General features: G+C 43.5%; 1 protein-coding gene across 1 annotated transcript in view; it reads right to left on the bottom strand.

The window, feature by feature from the left end:
* Window positions 1–17445, bottom strand: part of ZNF827 (zinc finger protein 827) — a 165725-nt gene that overhangs the window by 100654 nt on the left and 47626 nt on the right. The window contains 1 exon segment of the mRNA XM_054717698.1: window positions 1913–2146. Coding sequence (XP_054573673.1) covers window positions 1913–2146 — 234 coding nt within the window.

Raw genomic sequence — 17445 nt, 5'->3', positions numbered from 1 at the left:
GACATAAGCATCTGGAGCGTAGGGACCAGGGTGCATATTTTTGTTTGAACCAGATCTCTTGCACTTAGAATGCTGGGAAATTTTTTCAGGGGAAAAAATAGTTATCTTCGTCTTCAAACACATTTCCACTTCCACACCACAAGGTAGGGCAGATGCCCTTTGGAAAGGCAATCATATCATCCACTCAATGATTGTTTAACCCACAGCACGTGGACTCAATAAAACTCAACATAAACATTTAGAAAGGCCACTTCTGTCCACAGATGTCATCAAATGTGCGTGGCTGCATGGCCATATTCCATTTGAGGGACCTCATTAACTAGGAAATGATTTCCTACTTCATGACTCAACGCTCATCATCTGAAAGGATTAAGATAAAATGCTTTTCCTGAAAAAACATCTTCCTTGAAATCTCATTTTTGTATATTCTCTTTCAGTGCCATCCCAGCTTTCTCTGCTCACAATACTGGCTGCACAGCAACAGAAATATTATACACTAGAATACTGAAACAGAAATATTATACACTAGACTCTTACCATCAGGAGGGGGAATAGTCACTGGTAGAAGAGTTGAAGTCCCTGCAATGTGAAAGCCTATGATATGGGAAGGACTCCGAGAGCCGGGTGGCCTCTCTGAATTGACTGAAAAAACAACAAACAGATTCCTCTCTGTCACCAGGTATTTGACACTGAAGGGAGGGTACAACTGTATGGAAATATGTTTGCTTGAATATCATGTTTTTAAACATTCAGCTTTCACCAATCAGCACAGTCTTGCTAAACCTCCCATTTATAGGGGAAGCTACCATATCATTGCCAAGTTTAGAAAAATGAAGCTACAGTAGGATGTAATGGTGGTATTATACTTTATCTATAATAAAGCACGCTCCCCTGAAGTCCCAACTGGCAAATACAGGAATTTCAACTGTTCTGATACAATGACTCGAAGTAAATCACTATTAGGTTCTTAACTTCCAACCTACTGGTCAACCAGAAACACAGTCAGATTCGCTTGGGAAATTACACAGGGAAGGACCCCTACTGTACAGCCTGCTTTCATCCTCCCACCACAGCAAGATACAAACTGAAAACAACTTTTGATTCATATTAGCATTTTGAATATTGTTTCTGAAAATTATCTTTAAGCAGTTGTGAACTAAGAATGTGGTATGACTGGGTAAGTATTATTATTGATATAACCTTTCTTTCCATGTTCTGAAAGTCACACCTTTGAATCTAAAAGACACTAAATGTTTACCTGGTCCGAAGGGGATGGGGCAGAGAAGAGGTTGGGTACATAAATTTCAAGTTACTAGTATAATCTGTTTTGCCAATATTTGATAGGCTGGGATTACATTTAGATACTAATTTAAAAAGTCATTCATCTTAAGGACTGAGATTAATTATTGCAATATCCCATTATGAAATGTTCTATTTCTAACATCTCACGGCTACTCTATGGATAATTACTTCAAGTGTCATCTCAACTACTTATCAGGTTAAGAAAAATATTTTCAATGGTTCTTAAAGAATATAAAGTATAAATACACAAAAAAAATGCAGGGTCCTTGGAAAAGAAGTAGATAATCTGATCAATTAGCAGAAGTGCTTTGACTGTCACTAGAATCCATTTAAAACTATGACCTACAGCATCTTAGAAAGCAGCAGTGTTTTCCAACAACGTGCAGTCATATTTAGGTCACATTTAATAGGGCAGATATACAGTGAACATCCGAAAACAAACTCATACATACAACACAGGAATTTAAGGCAAGTGATCCATCACCCCTGAATTCACCGAAATAACAGTGACAGTGCTGCCATTAGGCTAATTATGAGCCATGCAGGAAGCCGCCCGGTTGGCTCCCAAATGAAATGAACAGACGTGAACATTTTAGAATAAAGCAAGTACCTGATAGTTTCATGAGAAGTTCAGAAGCTGCTTTGACTGACATGTCCCGCCTTAGCCCACTCCCCTTCCCTTCCTGGGCCTTCAGCGTGTCCTCAGAGATGCTTGGGGCTGACACTTCAGATTCCGGACTGAACACATAGCTGGACCGAGGCAAGGAGGCGCTGAGGGTCTCCTCTTCCTGGGGCTCCTCTTTCACTTGAAAGTTAAGATTCATGGGCTCCTTCTGATTTGCAGCTGTCAAAAGAAGAAAGGGATTATATATATACACAGATATAAAAGGCCACTCCCCTCTTAGCTGCCCCCAACTTAATGAAGTATGGATGCACGATCACACTGTGCTAACAGCAGGAGGGACCACAACCTAACCAAAATCAGCTGCGCCCTGGGCACAAAAATACAATACACTCCGTGAGCGAGTGGGCTTCTGAATCCTTCAAACCTATGGTATGTGAAAACGAGCCTTTCTCTTTGGTTTCCCTCAAGGTCTTCTTTCCTGTCTATGTGGCTGCCTCCCTGGCCTATTTGCCCCCTCCCCACCTAATCCCATTAGAGAATAATGTCTTCAGGCAGTTATTCTGCCATAAAATATTGAATATAAACACGAGTCAGAGGCAACACCCACAGCGAAAACCTGGGGTGGAGTGTAAGGTGAGGATGGAGAATTTGCCAGAAAGAAAAGCTCAGACTAGAGAAATACTGCTTTTATTTTGTTATAAGCCGACACCACTGACCCACAAACAGTGGGACGTGCACTTGGCATTGTTTTTTGGGTCCACGTCTGTAGCCCAAGTCATCTCTGAGTCCACAATGGGTATTTCTTTAGAGAAAACTTATTTTGGAATAATTTCAGATTTGCAGAGAAGTTGTAAAGATGGTAGGAAGAGTTCCCACATAATCCTTCACCCAGCATTCCCGATGTTAACATCTGACCTAACCACGATGCATTTGTCAGAACTGAGAAATTCACATTGCTATGATCTAAACTCCAGATTTTATTTAGATTTCACCAGTGTTTCCACTTATGTCCTTTTTCCATGGTTCCTTTTTAGCATGGTTGGTTGGTGTGGGGTGTGCGGTCAGGGCAGAGCTAACTGGCCTATTATGGGATGGATTCTGTGGCTTGGTTACAGCATACCACTAAGCTACATACCACTCAGGAAAGACCAAGAAGGAAGGCAAGCATCCTCTACTACCACTTGCAACGTTCACAGGCATCCTGCTTCCCGTTAAAAGGCCATGTGGTGGGACTTTTAGGTTGGTTATATTGGGTGTGTCTGTCTTTTGAGAAAGAAGATCTCATCCTGATATAGACTTCTTAGTAACACCTAACAGAATGAGCCTTAAGCCCGTTCCTGCTAAATAAATAAAAGGAAGAAAAAAAATACATCCCCAAAGCAAATACCTATTACCCCTTGCCCACCATCTGCCCCAGTCAATACACAGACACAAAAAAAGTATTTCTTTCTACCCATGCCCCTCTAAGAATATATATTCTGGAATCACAAGTTCATACTAGCATATTTGGAAACTGGAGCCCAGAGGCCCAACATGACATTTGGAAGTTTTGCTACCAGAAAGAGGAAGAGCTAGGACTGAAACCTAGTCCATGGGATGCCCATCTGGCGTCCCTGACCAACCTCCATCACACCACTCCTCCACCTCTGGTCCCTGTGTTATAACAACACTAATGTAACCTGACCTCCAGGTCTTGGATAAAATACTACCTTCTCAATGAAGTCTACCCTGTTCAAAATTGCAACCCCTCCCCAGTACTCCCAGTCTCTCTTACTCTACTTTAATCTTCCTTTTCTCCCTAAAATATAGGGTGTCCCCAAAATACATGCACACACTCTGAATAATTATAAAGGCAGTGTTTATTAAAATACATTTCATTTTCAAAATTGAGCTATCAGCTGTTAAGGTGTGTATACATTTTTGGGGACACTCTGTATTTATCATCTCATAACATACTATTTAAGATTGAATTGTGTCCCCCTCCCCCAAATCCATATGTTAAAACCCTAAACCCCATTGTGACTGAATTTGGAGATAGGGAGGTACTTAAAGTTAAATGAGGCCATTAGGGTATCATAATCCAATATGACTGGTGCCCTTATAAGAAGAGAGACAAATGTGAGGACAAAATGAGAAGGTGGCCAACTTCAAGCCAAAGAGAGAGAGAGGCCTCAGAAGGAACCAAACTGGCCAGCACCTTGATCTTGGACCTTCAGCCTTCAGAACTGTGAAACATAAATTTCTACCGTTTCCATCACTCAGTGGTATTTTGCTATGGTAGCACAAACAGACTGATCACATAAAATATAGTTTTCTTATTTATTATGTTACTCTTTTGTGGTTTGTTCTTCATGAAGGCAATGATCTTTGTTTTAACGCTGATGGATCTTGAGTGCCTAGAACAGTGCCTGGAATGTAGTAGGTGCTCATTATAAATATTTGTTGAATGAGTAAAATACACTGGCCACAAATTAGTGACATCAGATGGCACTCCACTATTCCTTGTGGTAAACAAAAGTTAAGAATCTCAAAATATTCTACCAAAGGCAATTAGAGGTGCTTTCCCGGAACTGATCATTCTTTTGGGCATAAAGCCTTGGTTATAAAGTAAAAGCTTTGCTGCCTACACCACGGCACTTACTGAGGTGTCTTTGAGTGATCACTTATACTCTGGCTTTACTAAGAGGGGAGTCCAGACATCAAGGAAAGTGCCTAAAATGTAGCCATTTGGGGACAATGCCATCAGAATCTGAACCAAAGGGAACAAAGTCCGGTCTCTAGAGCAATCTGCAACAAGTATGTATTCCCAACCTCAACCAGGAAGGCAGCTCCTATGAAGACTGTTTATTTAGCGCATTTCTCCCTTTCAACCACTGCCTGGGGGTTTCGCTAACCACCTCCTAAAGCTTCTCTTGCCCTAAGCCTTTCTTCCATAAAATCCTTTCCCAAGAGCATGCCAGTTAGTCACGACAGAGCAATTAAACAGTGTATGGTCTATTAAGTCTGTGACTTTGATTCTCTGGGAAGGAATAATATAAAGTGAATGGTTAGGTATTTTTAAAAGTGCTTCAATGCTATATCTTTTATTTTAAAACTTTTTAAAATTCTAAGGTGAAGCTAGGGAAGATAAGAAACTACTGAGGTCCTGGAAGTAAATCCCAGTTCTAGAGAGGACACAGCCATCATGCTGAGGCTCTGAAGGTATAAGGAGCTTCTACATGCTACGTAACACTTGAGGGGGAGAACGATATTCAGCACTTCTAGTACAACCCAGATTTAACAGAACTGCAAGGACACTTAAAACAACAACAGGCAAGCAGGATGTTGCTGATTATAAATTTGCAAGTCTTTCTACCTGGTCTTCATTCTAACAAGACTAGCTTAAAACTAGTAAAGTGCTGGGGAAATGGAAATAAAGTTAATGACATGTCATAAAAGCATGTGGGAGACACTCATTTGCTCAAGTTTTCATTTCCCAAATATTTGGGCCTAAATAAAAGGTGTAAAACTAGAAATATGAAAGTTATCCTGCTTTCTTTCAATTACCAGAAATATTTACACTGAGAGTAGTATATAAAGCCTGTATTTTAAAATTAATACGGCTAAATAATTACCATTGTGGTTTTTTAAATTATTATTATTATCCTCAGTTGAAAAAAAAACAACCCATTCTCTTTCTACAGAGAAAGTTAAAATTAAGGGTATTTTCTTTGGGACGTAGGGGGGATTGCTAAGGGGAAAGCAATCCTATCTGACTCACTACATAGTCTTGACTTCATTCTTTTTTTTTTTTTTAATATATTTTATTGATTTTTTTTACAGAGAGGAAGAGAGAGGGATAGAGAGTTAGAAACATCGATGAGAGAAACATCGATCAGCTGCCTCTTGCACACCCCCTACTGGGGATGTGCCCGCAACCAAGGTACATGCCCTTGACCGGAATCGAACCTGGGACCCTTCAGTCCAACGCTCTATCCACTGAGCCAAACCAGTCTCGGCAGTCTTGACTTCATTCTTACTAACAGAGATTTGTGCACAATGACCTCAGTTTGCAAAGGACTTTCCCAGCACCTGTCTTGACTTCTGCGTGCATATCCTAAAGCTTCCAGATACTCAACTGTTTTTAAGATGATACCATAATATTTTCGTTTTTTCATTTTATTTTTGTCATATTATTTTAGGAATTATTTATTGTTTTGAGAAAGTTATCAGAATCCATCAGTAACTCAATGCAAGAGAAAAATTCAGAAGGTAAAGAGCTATTAATGATGCTGTTGTAATAACCTGGTTATTATTTAACAGGAAAGGAGGAAAGGGAAGGTCAGACAGACGCATGCCAAGCAAGGTCTGAGCGATGTGGGAAGGTGCTCGTCTGTCAATCACAGCTAAAAGCAAGTGAGTGGCTAGGATGGGTGTGACCACTGCAAGAGAGCAAAACCGGAATATTCAAAACTTCCAAACAAAGGAAGTTCCTTCCTTCTCTCTCTCCTGTCTCTCACGCCCTGGGTTCCTGGCTCTCCTGTGGCAGGGGGATGCCTCCCCTGTGCCCACATGGTGCATGGCCATGGTGGGCTCCACACATGGGCTAATGGACTTTAATGAGCTTGGATGCTGAACCACACCCGGCTGCAACATGGGATGGAAACTCCGGACACTGGCCTTGTGTCTGGCTCTGCTAGAACCCCAGCTGCACCTTTTCCAGGACTGGCTCAAGGGGTGGGGGGCTTTAGAACCTGAGAAATTTAACCTCATCCAAACAAAGTCTTCTCCTACATCCCATTCTCATCCCAGCGACGCCACAAAAACCTCCACCTCACTCTGAGTGACAGAGGAGCTTGATTCTCGAGTAACATTAGAACCTAATCTGTTATCTCCTTTTTTCTCTTTTTTCATGTTTAAATTTTGAATTTTTTTCTTCAGATACTCTGCTTTGAACACACTGAAGAAGCCCCACTGATCAAGAGGCCCCTTCTCTCACTGTTCAAACATTTTAGGAGCTGAGCCTAAATGATGCTATCTTACGTTTACACATCTAATGGAGGTGGACTGCCATTGAGAAAAAACAAGCTAGCTTTTTTAGGATTTATAGAGGATTCAAGATAAAGGCTAATATGGGGAAAGAGTGGAAGCCACTGGGATAAAATGACTCCAAGTTGCTAATTCTAATAGGCAGGCGTTGATAAGTTGTAAAAGAAACGCTTCTTTAAAGTAAGGTGTCATCAATTCTCCTAAAGATTTCTCCCATGACCCTCCCCCCGACCTTGAGGAAAATTCTATATAACTTCCATAAAGGCCATAATTTGTTTTAATAATGCATATAACTAGCATTTGAATAGTTACTCAGGAATTGATCCATCAATCACAGAAGATAGGGATCATTATTATCTTCATTTTAGAGGTGAGGAAACTAAGGTCATAAGAGGTTAACAGACTGACCCTGCAACCCCCCCCCCCAAAAAAAAAAAAAAATCACAGAACCTCTAGACTCCAGGGCTTCTGACTGAAAATGCACCCAAGCTCTCCTCCTTTCTCTCCAAGAAAACCAAGCTTCTTGATGAAAGATGCTAACCTAAGAGGTTGGACTGTGGGCCTTAGAAAATAAGTGATATGGAGTGAACTAAACATCGTACATGAGAAAGGGGAGGGTGTGGTGCAACCTGAAGGTGAGGGACGTTTTCTGAAAGGAGAGAATTTTGTGAACATTTGCCTAAGAGGGTGGAAGAGGAGAAACCAACTGCAACATGGCAGCTTCTGTTCTGTCCTGCCGGTTCCCTCTGGTGAAGGAAAACATTTTCCTTGAGTTTAATAAGACGGAGCTCTCTTTCAGTTCAGAGTCTAGCAATTTTGCAAATTCTGAGCGTTACATGAAACAGCTAGACCAATGAGAATTTTATTTACTAACTCACCCTAAAGCAGAGCCAAAGACTCTCAGACTTAGAAGGGACCACAGATCAGTGGTTTTCAAACAGCGCTCCAAGGAACCCTAGGGTATACTTCAGGGGTTCCAAAAGTTTGCTTCAAATGGAAGATTATTTTAAAATTGGTTTTCCATTTGGTTTGAAAATTAATATAAAATTTAATTTTAAAGTGTGCACCCCAGCTGCATTATCCAAGATGTCAATTAGAGACCACTAATATGTTAACTTGTGTTGATAAGTTCATCTGGAGATCACTAAAATGTTAACTTGCAATGATAATTTATAGTAATTGAGTTTTATGTATGACTTGTAATGCAGTTTTTGCTGCTCTCATGAAAGTGTTAGAGTTCTAATAATCAATCATGAATAAGGAAATGGTTGGCCATCTTTCAAGAAATTCACACCTGGGCATGTGTATCCATGTAAAACTACACTCTCAGCGTACACCTAGAGTCTATGGGCATACCTTAAATCAGGCTTTCTCAACCTTGGCACCACTGACATTCTGGGCTGGATAATTTGCTATGAGACTGTCTTGCACATTATAGAATATTTAGCAGCATCCCTGGCCTCTCTACCCCAAGATGCCAATAGCACTTTCCAGTTGTGACAGCAAAAAATTTCTCCAGACATTGCCAACTGTTCCCTGGGCACACTCCTGGTTGAGAACCACTGCCTTAAACTCAATGCCAGGCCAGGTCTAAGTGTACCTGCTTTGGTGAAGCTTCTGATGGTGGCTGACAGGCTTATGTAGATACAGAGAGACAGCTGGCTCTGTCATTTACAGAGAGTACACTAGGTGTTTACTTGCTTAATATCTCTGATCAATCCTCACAACAACCCTTTGAAGTAGGTACTACTGTTGTCTCCATTTAGCAGATGAGAAGCTGGGACTAGAGATGAAATAAATTTCCAAATAACAGTTCACTGACTAATAACCAAGTAGTTAATACAGAATGATAGACGGCTTTAGTGTGTATTGAACTTTGCAGATGTTTCCTATCTGCCCTTTATTATGATGAGGAATGAGGGCAGTTGCTAAATATTGTCAACTTTGAAACAAAATTTTATTATTATTATATTCTTCTTTCAAGTATCTGAATACATTCCAGTAAAGGGATTCTGAGATTACAAGGTGAATTCCTTGAAATCTGCCCTCATTTACCACATTTCCCTGTGTAAATGGTGTTTCTCGAATCTGCAATAAGCAAAATAAACTTAGAAATACACCAGGTGCTTCACCTAGTAGGCTCAAGACTTTACCTGATCATAATGCTAATTTCACGTTTTGTTACCCAATAGCAACTGTTTTCTTAATTATGTGACTTTTTAAGTAAATAATTGTAATAAATGTGAACTTAAAAAATAAAGTTATATTTAAAAATATATGTTCTATGTATTTTATATGTTGAGTCTGCTCTTAAGACTTTTTTTTTTGGGGGGGGGAAATGGGTTTACTGTTTAAAATACAAGCCAACAAAATAAACATCATTACTGTTTTCCACCCCCTTATTTTACAATAAGAAAACCAAGGCTCGGAGGACGATTTGGCCTTTTTAAAACCACACAGCTTGTTAGCGACAGAGCCAGAATCAGAGCCCACCTCTCCAGATCACAAACCAAAGCTGTTCCCTTGTAAGTGTATGAAAGTACGTATGACCAGGCTGGGAAGCTGGGCTTTGTTGACAATTTGAGGTGTTTTAAGTGAGAGAAAAAAATAAATAAATAAACTGCCTTCTAAAATCATAAGGAAAGGCAAGATTTGATTAAATAATAACAACAGTGCAGTATTACTTTTAGATGTTAAGCATATTATATCTAAATAGAATGTTCAAAACATTAACTAAATATTTTTAAGCCTTGCTCTCCAATAAGGTAAACTACTTAATTTGCCTTAAGTAGTTTTGTAATTGGTGTCTAGTGACGTTTTAAGCATCTCATATTTTTCATTAATGCCCACCTGAGCTAATACTTGGCCACACTTCAGGATCTATGTCCCAAACCCAAGACTACACAGGTCATCAACGAGGGCCACTGCAGTTACAGTCACGGTGACAAAGGAAACAAAACAGCCCCTGGAGCGGGGTCAAGGGGAGTGACAATGAGCGGGCCTCAAGAACGTTAGCATAAATAAATAAGGTTTTTCTCTCTGTACTTAACTACTAAACCCAACACATAGGAGCAAAAGTAGCTATTTGCAGTAATCCACTTAACAGACAGGATATCTCCCTTGTCAAAAGCAGGAAGGACAAGTCCTGGAAAACCCATCAAGCCGGGAGTGAATGTGAAAGAAAGCTGTACGTTAAATTCATACCATTCAACCCAAAGAATGAAATGCATGAACAACAAGAAATGATTGGAGATCAGAGAAAAGGAAGGCTAAAGATTGGATAATATATTTCCAACACTTTTCAGGAAAGTTGGTGACCATCTGCCCCAAATGACATCTCCTCTTGATTGCTACGCTTGTCATTTTCCATTATTATGCCGACATTCTGGTTTGTTCCATCCGTTTTTTAAGCGATGTTTGTTACTACAGAACACCCGGAGAACCTGCAGAACTCTGGGCTGAGGTAGACCGTGAAGTGTCCGTAATGATTTCCCTCCCTGACAGCCCTCCCTTTGCAGTGAGACTCTGCAGCTCCTCCCATGAAGAGGTGGAGTCGGTGTTTCCACTCTTTGAATCTGGGCTGGACTTGGGACTTGCTTGGGTCAACAGAAGGTGATGGAAGTGACCTTGGGCCAGTTCTGAGTCGAGCCTCCAGAAATCTTGTGCACTTCGGCCCGCTCCTTGGAACCCGGCCCAGCTGCGTGTGAGTGAGCCTGGGCTAGCCCACTGACGGACAAGGGACCCTGGGAGCAGAGAGCAGCCATCCCAGGTGAGGTCACCCTAGCCCAGCCAGCCCCCAGCCACGCGGGCCATGGACTGCAGATGGGGAAGTCAGCCCAGGGGAGACCGGGAGCAGCATCCCATTGAGCCATGCCCAGATTGCCAATCCATAAAATCATAAAGGAAGAAAATGGTTATTGTTTTGAGCTGATAAGCTCTGGAAAAGTGTGTTCCTTAACTAACTGTGTGATGGACTCCAGTTCCTAGACCTGGCGCTACAAGCTGAGGTCCAGGAACATAAGACATGAGAACCCCAAGGTACTCACACCCTGTGGGGCTCCCTTTACATGACCTGCTTACTTTCTATAGACCACACTCTACTCCATCTCCTTTCTTACAGCATATGGAGGTGGCTGTGAATCTGCAAATCTTTTTCAAGTGAAGTAATATCACAACCTCTGAAAACCTGACTTCCAGAATATGAGTAATGGAATATTTTTCTTATAACCCATTATGGAATGCTCTGTGGATGATACAAAGATAAAGATGTTATAAAAGAAACATTCCCCCCACCTCCCACCTCCCACCCAGCAACTTGAAATAGTTGAAAAGCAAGACTAATATACAGCAATAGAAAGAACTAGTCATAATACAAGCACCAATCAGGGTGATAAAGACTCGAAGTATCACTGGAATTCACAATGGGGGAGAGCACTGAAGACCAGAATAATAGGAAAGGGTTTCACTCAAGAAGTGGGAGCTATTTTTGGAAGGATGACCAGCGTCTGCAAGGGCCAGGCAGTAGGGGGAGAGTATCACAGGGATGGGGCCCGAGGTTGCTAGAACTGCTCTACAAAGATACAGGAAGAACCACTGTGGGTCAGAAGTGCATTAAAATAGTTATTTTAGCTTAAATCACATTATTACTTACTTTTATAAAAGTCCCCCCTTCCCATTTTATCGAACAGGAGGAAGACACAGGGGACTCCACAGTTCAAATGACCGGACCCCTGAGCCACAAAGGTAAAGGCAGAGAAATGGAAATGAGAGGGCTGGGTCTGTGAGCTGGTGCAGGCTGTAGACATTTTTCTAGAGAAGGGGGGAGAGGGTTACTCAGTAGACAGGAGCAGGTGGGGGCATAACCTGATGCAAGAAGCGTTAGAAGAAGGGTCCTCCAGAATGCCTTGGAGGGCCTGGAGGTGGGGGGCAGCTAGGGTGGAGAAGGCGTCAGGGAGGGAGCTGGAGTGGCAAGCTGTCTAGGTTTGAGGTGACAGCCAGGAAGGGTTGCACCTGTAACGGTGGATTGTAGGTCTATTTTGAAGACACAAAAAAGTTTACTCAGATTAGCAACTGAATTAGCATGTAGAAATGATGCCATGGTTTGAAGCCAAGGAAAATAAACAGTGAAGCAGACGGAGGTCAAAAGACAGTTTGCTCAACTGAGGAAAAAAAAAAAAGGTAATAGCGAATAAAGTGGTCATTTGCCAAGACCTCGCAATTAGGATCTTTGTTCTGTCCCGTGGAGCTGAAGCCTTTAAGCCTCAGCTTCCTCATCTACAAAATAGGTTAATATCATTGACCCCACAGGGCTGTTGGGAGGATTAAATGAGAAACTACATGAGGCTGTGGGCACAGTGCCTGGCTCACTGTAAACACAATTGATTAGTAATAATGCTTATAATAATAGTAGATTAGTAACAACAGCAGGAAGCAGAAGAAAGTGTACTTCTCAGGGAAGAAAAGAATGAACTGGATTCCGTTTTGCAGAAACGTAGACTTTGATAAGTTTTCCCAGGGGTCTATCAAGATAAAAAAAATATATATATTCTGTGGGCAATTCTAGAAAATGGAGTACTCTGTCTACCACGGTGAGGAAAGATCTGGATTCCAGTCTTGACCCATTTACAGGATGTACACCAAGTCCTAGTGTCCTCATATACATGCTTGTTACTAGACAATGTATTTGGAAATACAATAGAAAGCTCTACAGAAATATAAATTGGCCTTATTGTTACTAATCTATTTGCATGAAACAATTAAATAATACCTAAAAGTATTAATGCCGCTTCCAATGACACCAAGCATACCACACGCATGCTGGGGACCCTGGCTAACTACAACCAAGGACAGAGGACAGAGCCAGGTTCCGGTGTCGCCGCTTCCTCAGTGATTTGGGGTGTAGGCAGCCTGAGGGAGGGAACGCTGAAGCCAGGCCCCCTGAATTAGAATCCCAGCTCCACCACATGTTAGCTGTGTAAACCTGGGGAAGTCTCTTAATCTCTCTGTTTCTTCGTTTTCATCTGTAAAATGGGAATGCTGTCTTGCTGCAGGGTTGCTATGAAATTCACATGTGTTATGGAATAAAGTAAACACTATATAAATGATTGTTAAGGGGAGGAAAAAAGAAACAATGAGTAAATGCCACAAAATCCCCATCTATGGTTGGGGACCCATCCAAGCTTTCTTGTCATGCTACCTGCTCCTTTCCGTGACCCAGATCAGCCCTGGTCTCATCGAGTAGCAAGTTACTGGAAACCAGGAGGGCATCCTACTCTCCCTCTCACAGGACTCACCACCAGGTTCAGCAGTAAAATCCAGGATTTCAAAAGGGCATCGGGCTGCCTGCGTGTAGATAGCCCCTACACGCAGCTGTGACACCGGGAATTTTAGGCACATGCTCAGTGAGCGCCCAGCATGAGAAAAGCGAGGCGGGGTTAAAAAGAAGGGCCAAACTGAAGATGCAAAGGAAGGTTGTCCGAGATAAACCCACTGGGGAAGATACCTAGGCGTGGGCGTGGGAGAGCCACTGGCACTGAAGTCAGAGGGCACAAATGGCCCAAGGATGGCATTTACTTGAAAGAAGGCTCCTTTGTTCAGATGTTTCACAGAAAGCCAATCAGAGCCACCAGGCAATAAGGATGGCCGGGTTTACTGGGCATCCCCATTCCTCCTCCAGCAGCACAAACCAATGTATCGCAGCACAGGGGAGCAGCCAGTCATAGACTAACCATATTGTAACTACAGGCGCATAAAACTGTACAAAATAGATGGAGGCGGCAGAACAAAGGTCTATGGGACGCAAATACATTCACCAGTTCCCACTCATTTATACAAGAAAACCTTTGCTGTTTATGGCTGCGCTCCTAATACATTAAAAATTCGGCTTGTGCCTATATGTAAGTCCTGGTTAAAATTACTTCAGCCTTAATTTTATGAAATTAATAGAATGTGGGAGGTTGTATAAAAAATTATTTTTGCCCGCTTCCAAATTAAAAATAGTTGAAATGACTTGTATCTTTTATTTTCGAAAGCCAGAGACAAAAAGCTGTTCCCAGCCAACAACGGAGGTGCCAAGTTTCTGTCAGCTCCTCGGTTATAATTTGGAGAGCTAGAATTCAATTATGTATCTTGAAGAGTGTAGTTTTCAGAGAGAGACATGATGTAAGGCCAGAGCAGGCAACTGTTACTCAGGCTTCAAGTAACGACACTCCCAGCCCCTCGCTGTTCCAGGAGTCTTGAGACTTTCTAGTTCTAACTAGAGAACATTGAGATGCTTCTTCTAATTCTGGCATGGGGCCCCACGAGGAGAAACACGGGGTTTCATGACCATGACTCACCCAGGCCTCTCATGCACGTCAACCTTGACCTACGGTGAATGCCTCAGACCCAGCGCACACCACGCCCCTTTCAGGTCTGGGATACAGAGGAGGGAAGAGAGCTGCACCAGGTAGCAGGTTCCTATTCCACATCAGTGGTCCTCAGGCTTGGTCACATGTTAGAGTCATTTGAGAATTTTAAAGAGAATACCAATGATTAGCCCCTATTCTAGACCAATTAAATCATAATTTCTGGGAGTGGGGCTAGGCCCTGGTATTAAAAAACAACAACATTGTCCTAGCTGGTTTGGCTCAGTGGATAGAGCGTCAGTCTGTGGACTGCAGGGTCCCAGGTTCGATTCTGGTCAAGGGCACATGCCCGTGTTGCAGGCTCCATCCCCCGTAGGGGGCATGCAGGAGGAAGCCTATCAATGCTTCTCTCTCATCATTGATGTTTCTATCTCTCTCTCCCTATCCCTTCCTCTCTGAAATCAATCAAAATATATTAAAAAACTAACAACAACAACAACATAAAAACTCTAGAGTTCGAACTGCTGCTGGATGCTGGATCATGGGGAGGAGGCCCAGAAGAGCAGGAGCCTGCTCTGAGGTCAGGTGAGCGCCTCTCCCCTGTGCATCCCAGGTCACGAGAGCCCTGGATCCCCGCCCTGACATGCAGGGGCCTGCATGTGCCTTCTGGCTCCCAAGAAAGATCTATGCAAACACCCAGGGCCGCAGCCTCCAAGACCTGCCTTCCAGGCCGAAACCCTGCGCAAAGCTGACAAAATTATTTTTTCTCTGAGCCCGGAAAGCCAGGGGCAGGGGCTGCCCCGTTCTCTTCCCTGAATCAATTATGGTGCTGAGCCTGGACAGCTTCGGTCCCAGGGAGCAACATTAATCTTGCAGACCGAGGAATGTTAAGTGTGGGCTCGGGCAGAAGAAGAGTTAGTTGATGATCCGGAGAAAGGATTTGATTTCACAATCACATACGCTGGGAAACGTCAAAATCAGGGCGGGGGTGGGAGGAGGATTTAGAGTCCGTTTAAAAGAGCATTCCACCCTTGTTCTTTAATCCCACTGGGTTCCCTTAAGTCATCTTTATGCTCCGTTTTAGTGGAAGGAGCAAGAAAGACTCCCCTTAATAACCAAGCAAGAAAGAATCAAGTGTTTTCCCTCTCTCCTTTGGAAACAAGTAGGTGTGTCCACGCTTGAATTTGTCACTGTGCTCCATTTCTGCAGACAGTGATGTGGCTGGCACCGGGACTCGCAAACTCCGTGCCCACAAACAGCTGCACCCGCCGGTCCCAGCAGGTGCACGCGCAGAGCCCAGCTAACACTCATTGCAAGAACAATGGAGCCCTTATGACGCCGAGGGACAAGGCCCGATGTTCACCACGGCTGCACTACATTAGACGAGGGAAAGAGCTAGAAACTCAGCCTCCGTTCTCTGGGGTTGGGCCTTTTGGTCCCAGGATCAGAGCCTCAGACACAGCCAGGCCCAGCAGCTATCAGTGATAGGGCTCGGCCCAACGAAGAGTTAGTGGTATTAAAAAGCAACAACAGCACACAAAATCCCTCCAGAAAATGTATCCCCTTCCTTTTAACACATCTTCTCCTCCGGGGGGCTGCATTGCCACAGTCACCAAGTTTACATTCACATCCAAATATGCACACACACAAAAAATTACCGATGCATCTCACTCCCCGGTGACTTTGTAACAGGTTGCTAGGTAACAGTGCACACAAGTCAGGTTTCAGGACCTTTAGTAAGCCACCATAAAATCGCTGCATGGGCCTTTTGCATAAACAGTGTGCATTTGTTATCTGTTTTCTCCTGCCGATTGATCGGTCGGCAAATACTTCGACTGCCAAACCGTAAACAAGTCCCCATCAATAGCTAGCTGAGAAAACAGATCACAGCATGAGGCTTTGGTGCACATTTTTACCCCAGCCTACCAACTGGCTTCTGTGCTGGGGAAGCTCCTGTTTGCAATTCTGGTTCCCAGCAGCCCCGGACCTTACTTTACCCTCCCTGAGACTGGGCTGGAGCTAGTTAGAGCCGGATGTGGGGCACCCGGGGCTGAGATGAGCAGGAGTGGTGTATCGTACCCCAAGTATTTTACCCAATCCTCCCTTCATCCCTTCCTGCAGCTCTGAAAAACGTCCTGGGGCGGTGGAGTAAAGGGAATAACCCCTTCCTAAGAGTTACTCACCCCACTTAGTTTTCCCGTTAGTAAGGAGATGTCCGCCCCCCTATCTAAGCTAGGCTAAGTGAAGATGCCATTTGCACTAGAAGAACCCAGAAAAGGGGCCCCTTGTGCTGTACTGTCGGCGGGAGAGACCACCAAGAAAGGACCAAGGATGCTCCGGAGGGGAAAACTGAAGTGTCAGCAGCAAAAGGGGCACTGGAAGCTGCACTCCCCTCCGCCCCCCTCCCCCCCCCCCCGCCCCGTTTTAAAAAATGTTTCAATATAAAACCCAAAGTCCCTAAAAGCTCAGTTTCCCCTAGATGAGCTGGAAGAGAAGGGGGGAGTAGAGAGCCCCCTGTCCGTCTGTGCCGCAGTCAGACACACCGTAATCCCTGGGACTTGATTGTGCCCGACATAGGACTGCCTCCCTCCCCTGGCTCGCACGGCAGGTCTGGGTGACCCACGGAACACTCTCTGCTCTCTTTTCCTCCGCAGCTCATTTCTGTGACGCCTCATTTCCATCCCCTACCTTTTCTCATTTCTTCCAACTAGTGTCGCGCGCTCCTGAGGGGCAGAGATCTGGGGTGACGGGGACAATCCGAAAGACCTGACTGCGGTGTCCCTGAGCACGGGGTCTTCAGAGTGACGCTGAACCTCTAATGCACCTGGCAATGACATTTAGTGAAACGCGACTCACAGTCCATTTAAAGGAAGACGGTGACCAATTATTCTCCATTTAAAAGGCTATTGTCAATCTCCAAAGAGCTGAAATGGCATTTGGAAATCATCCTGGGGACTGCAAGACAGAACCAATGCTCAGCCGACCTTTCCCCACCCTCCACGTCGCCTTTAAAATTTAAAATCATACTTTAAAAAAAATGGAATGAGAAGCAGCGCAATCCCAGGACACGTTTTTCTCATTCCAAAAGGGAGTCGGGAAAAATAGCCTTCCTCAACGTTGCACCCCGTTCTACTACACAACTTA

This window comes from Eptesicus fuscus, chromosome 6 (assembly GCF_027574615.1).
Source record: "Eptesicus fuscus isolate TK198812 chromosome 6, DD_ASM_mEF_20220401, whole genome shotgun sequence".
NCBI lineage: Eukaryota > Metazoa > Chordata > Mammalia > Chiroptera > Vespertilionidae > Eptesicus > Eptesicus fuscus.
This window is presented reverse-complemented; position numbering and strand designations above follow the sequence as displayed.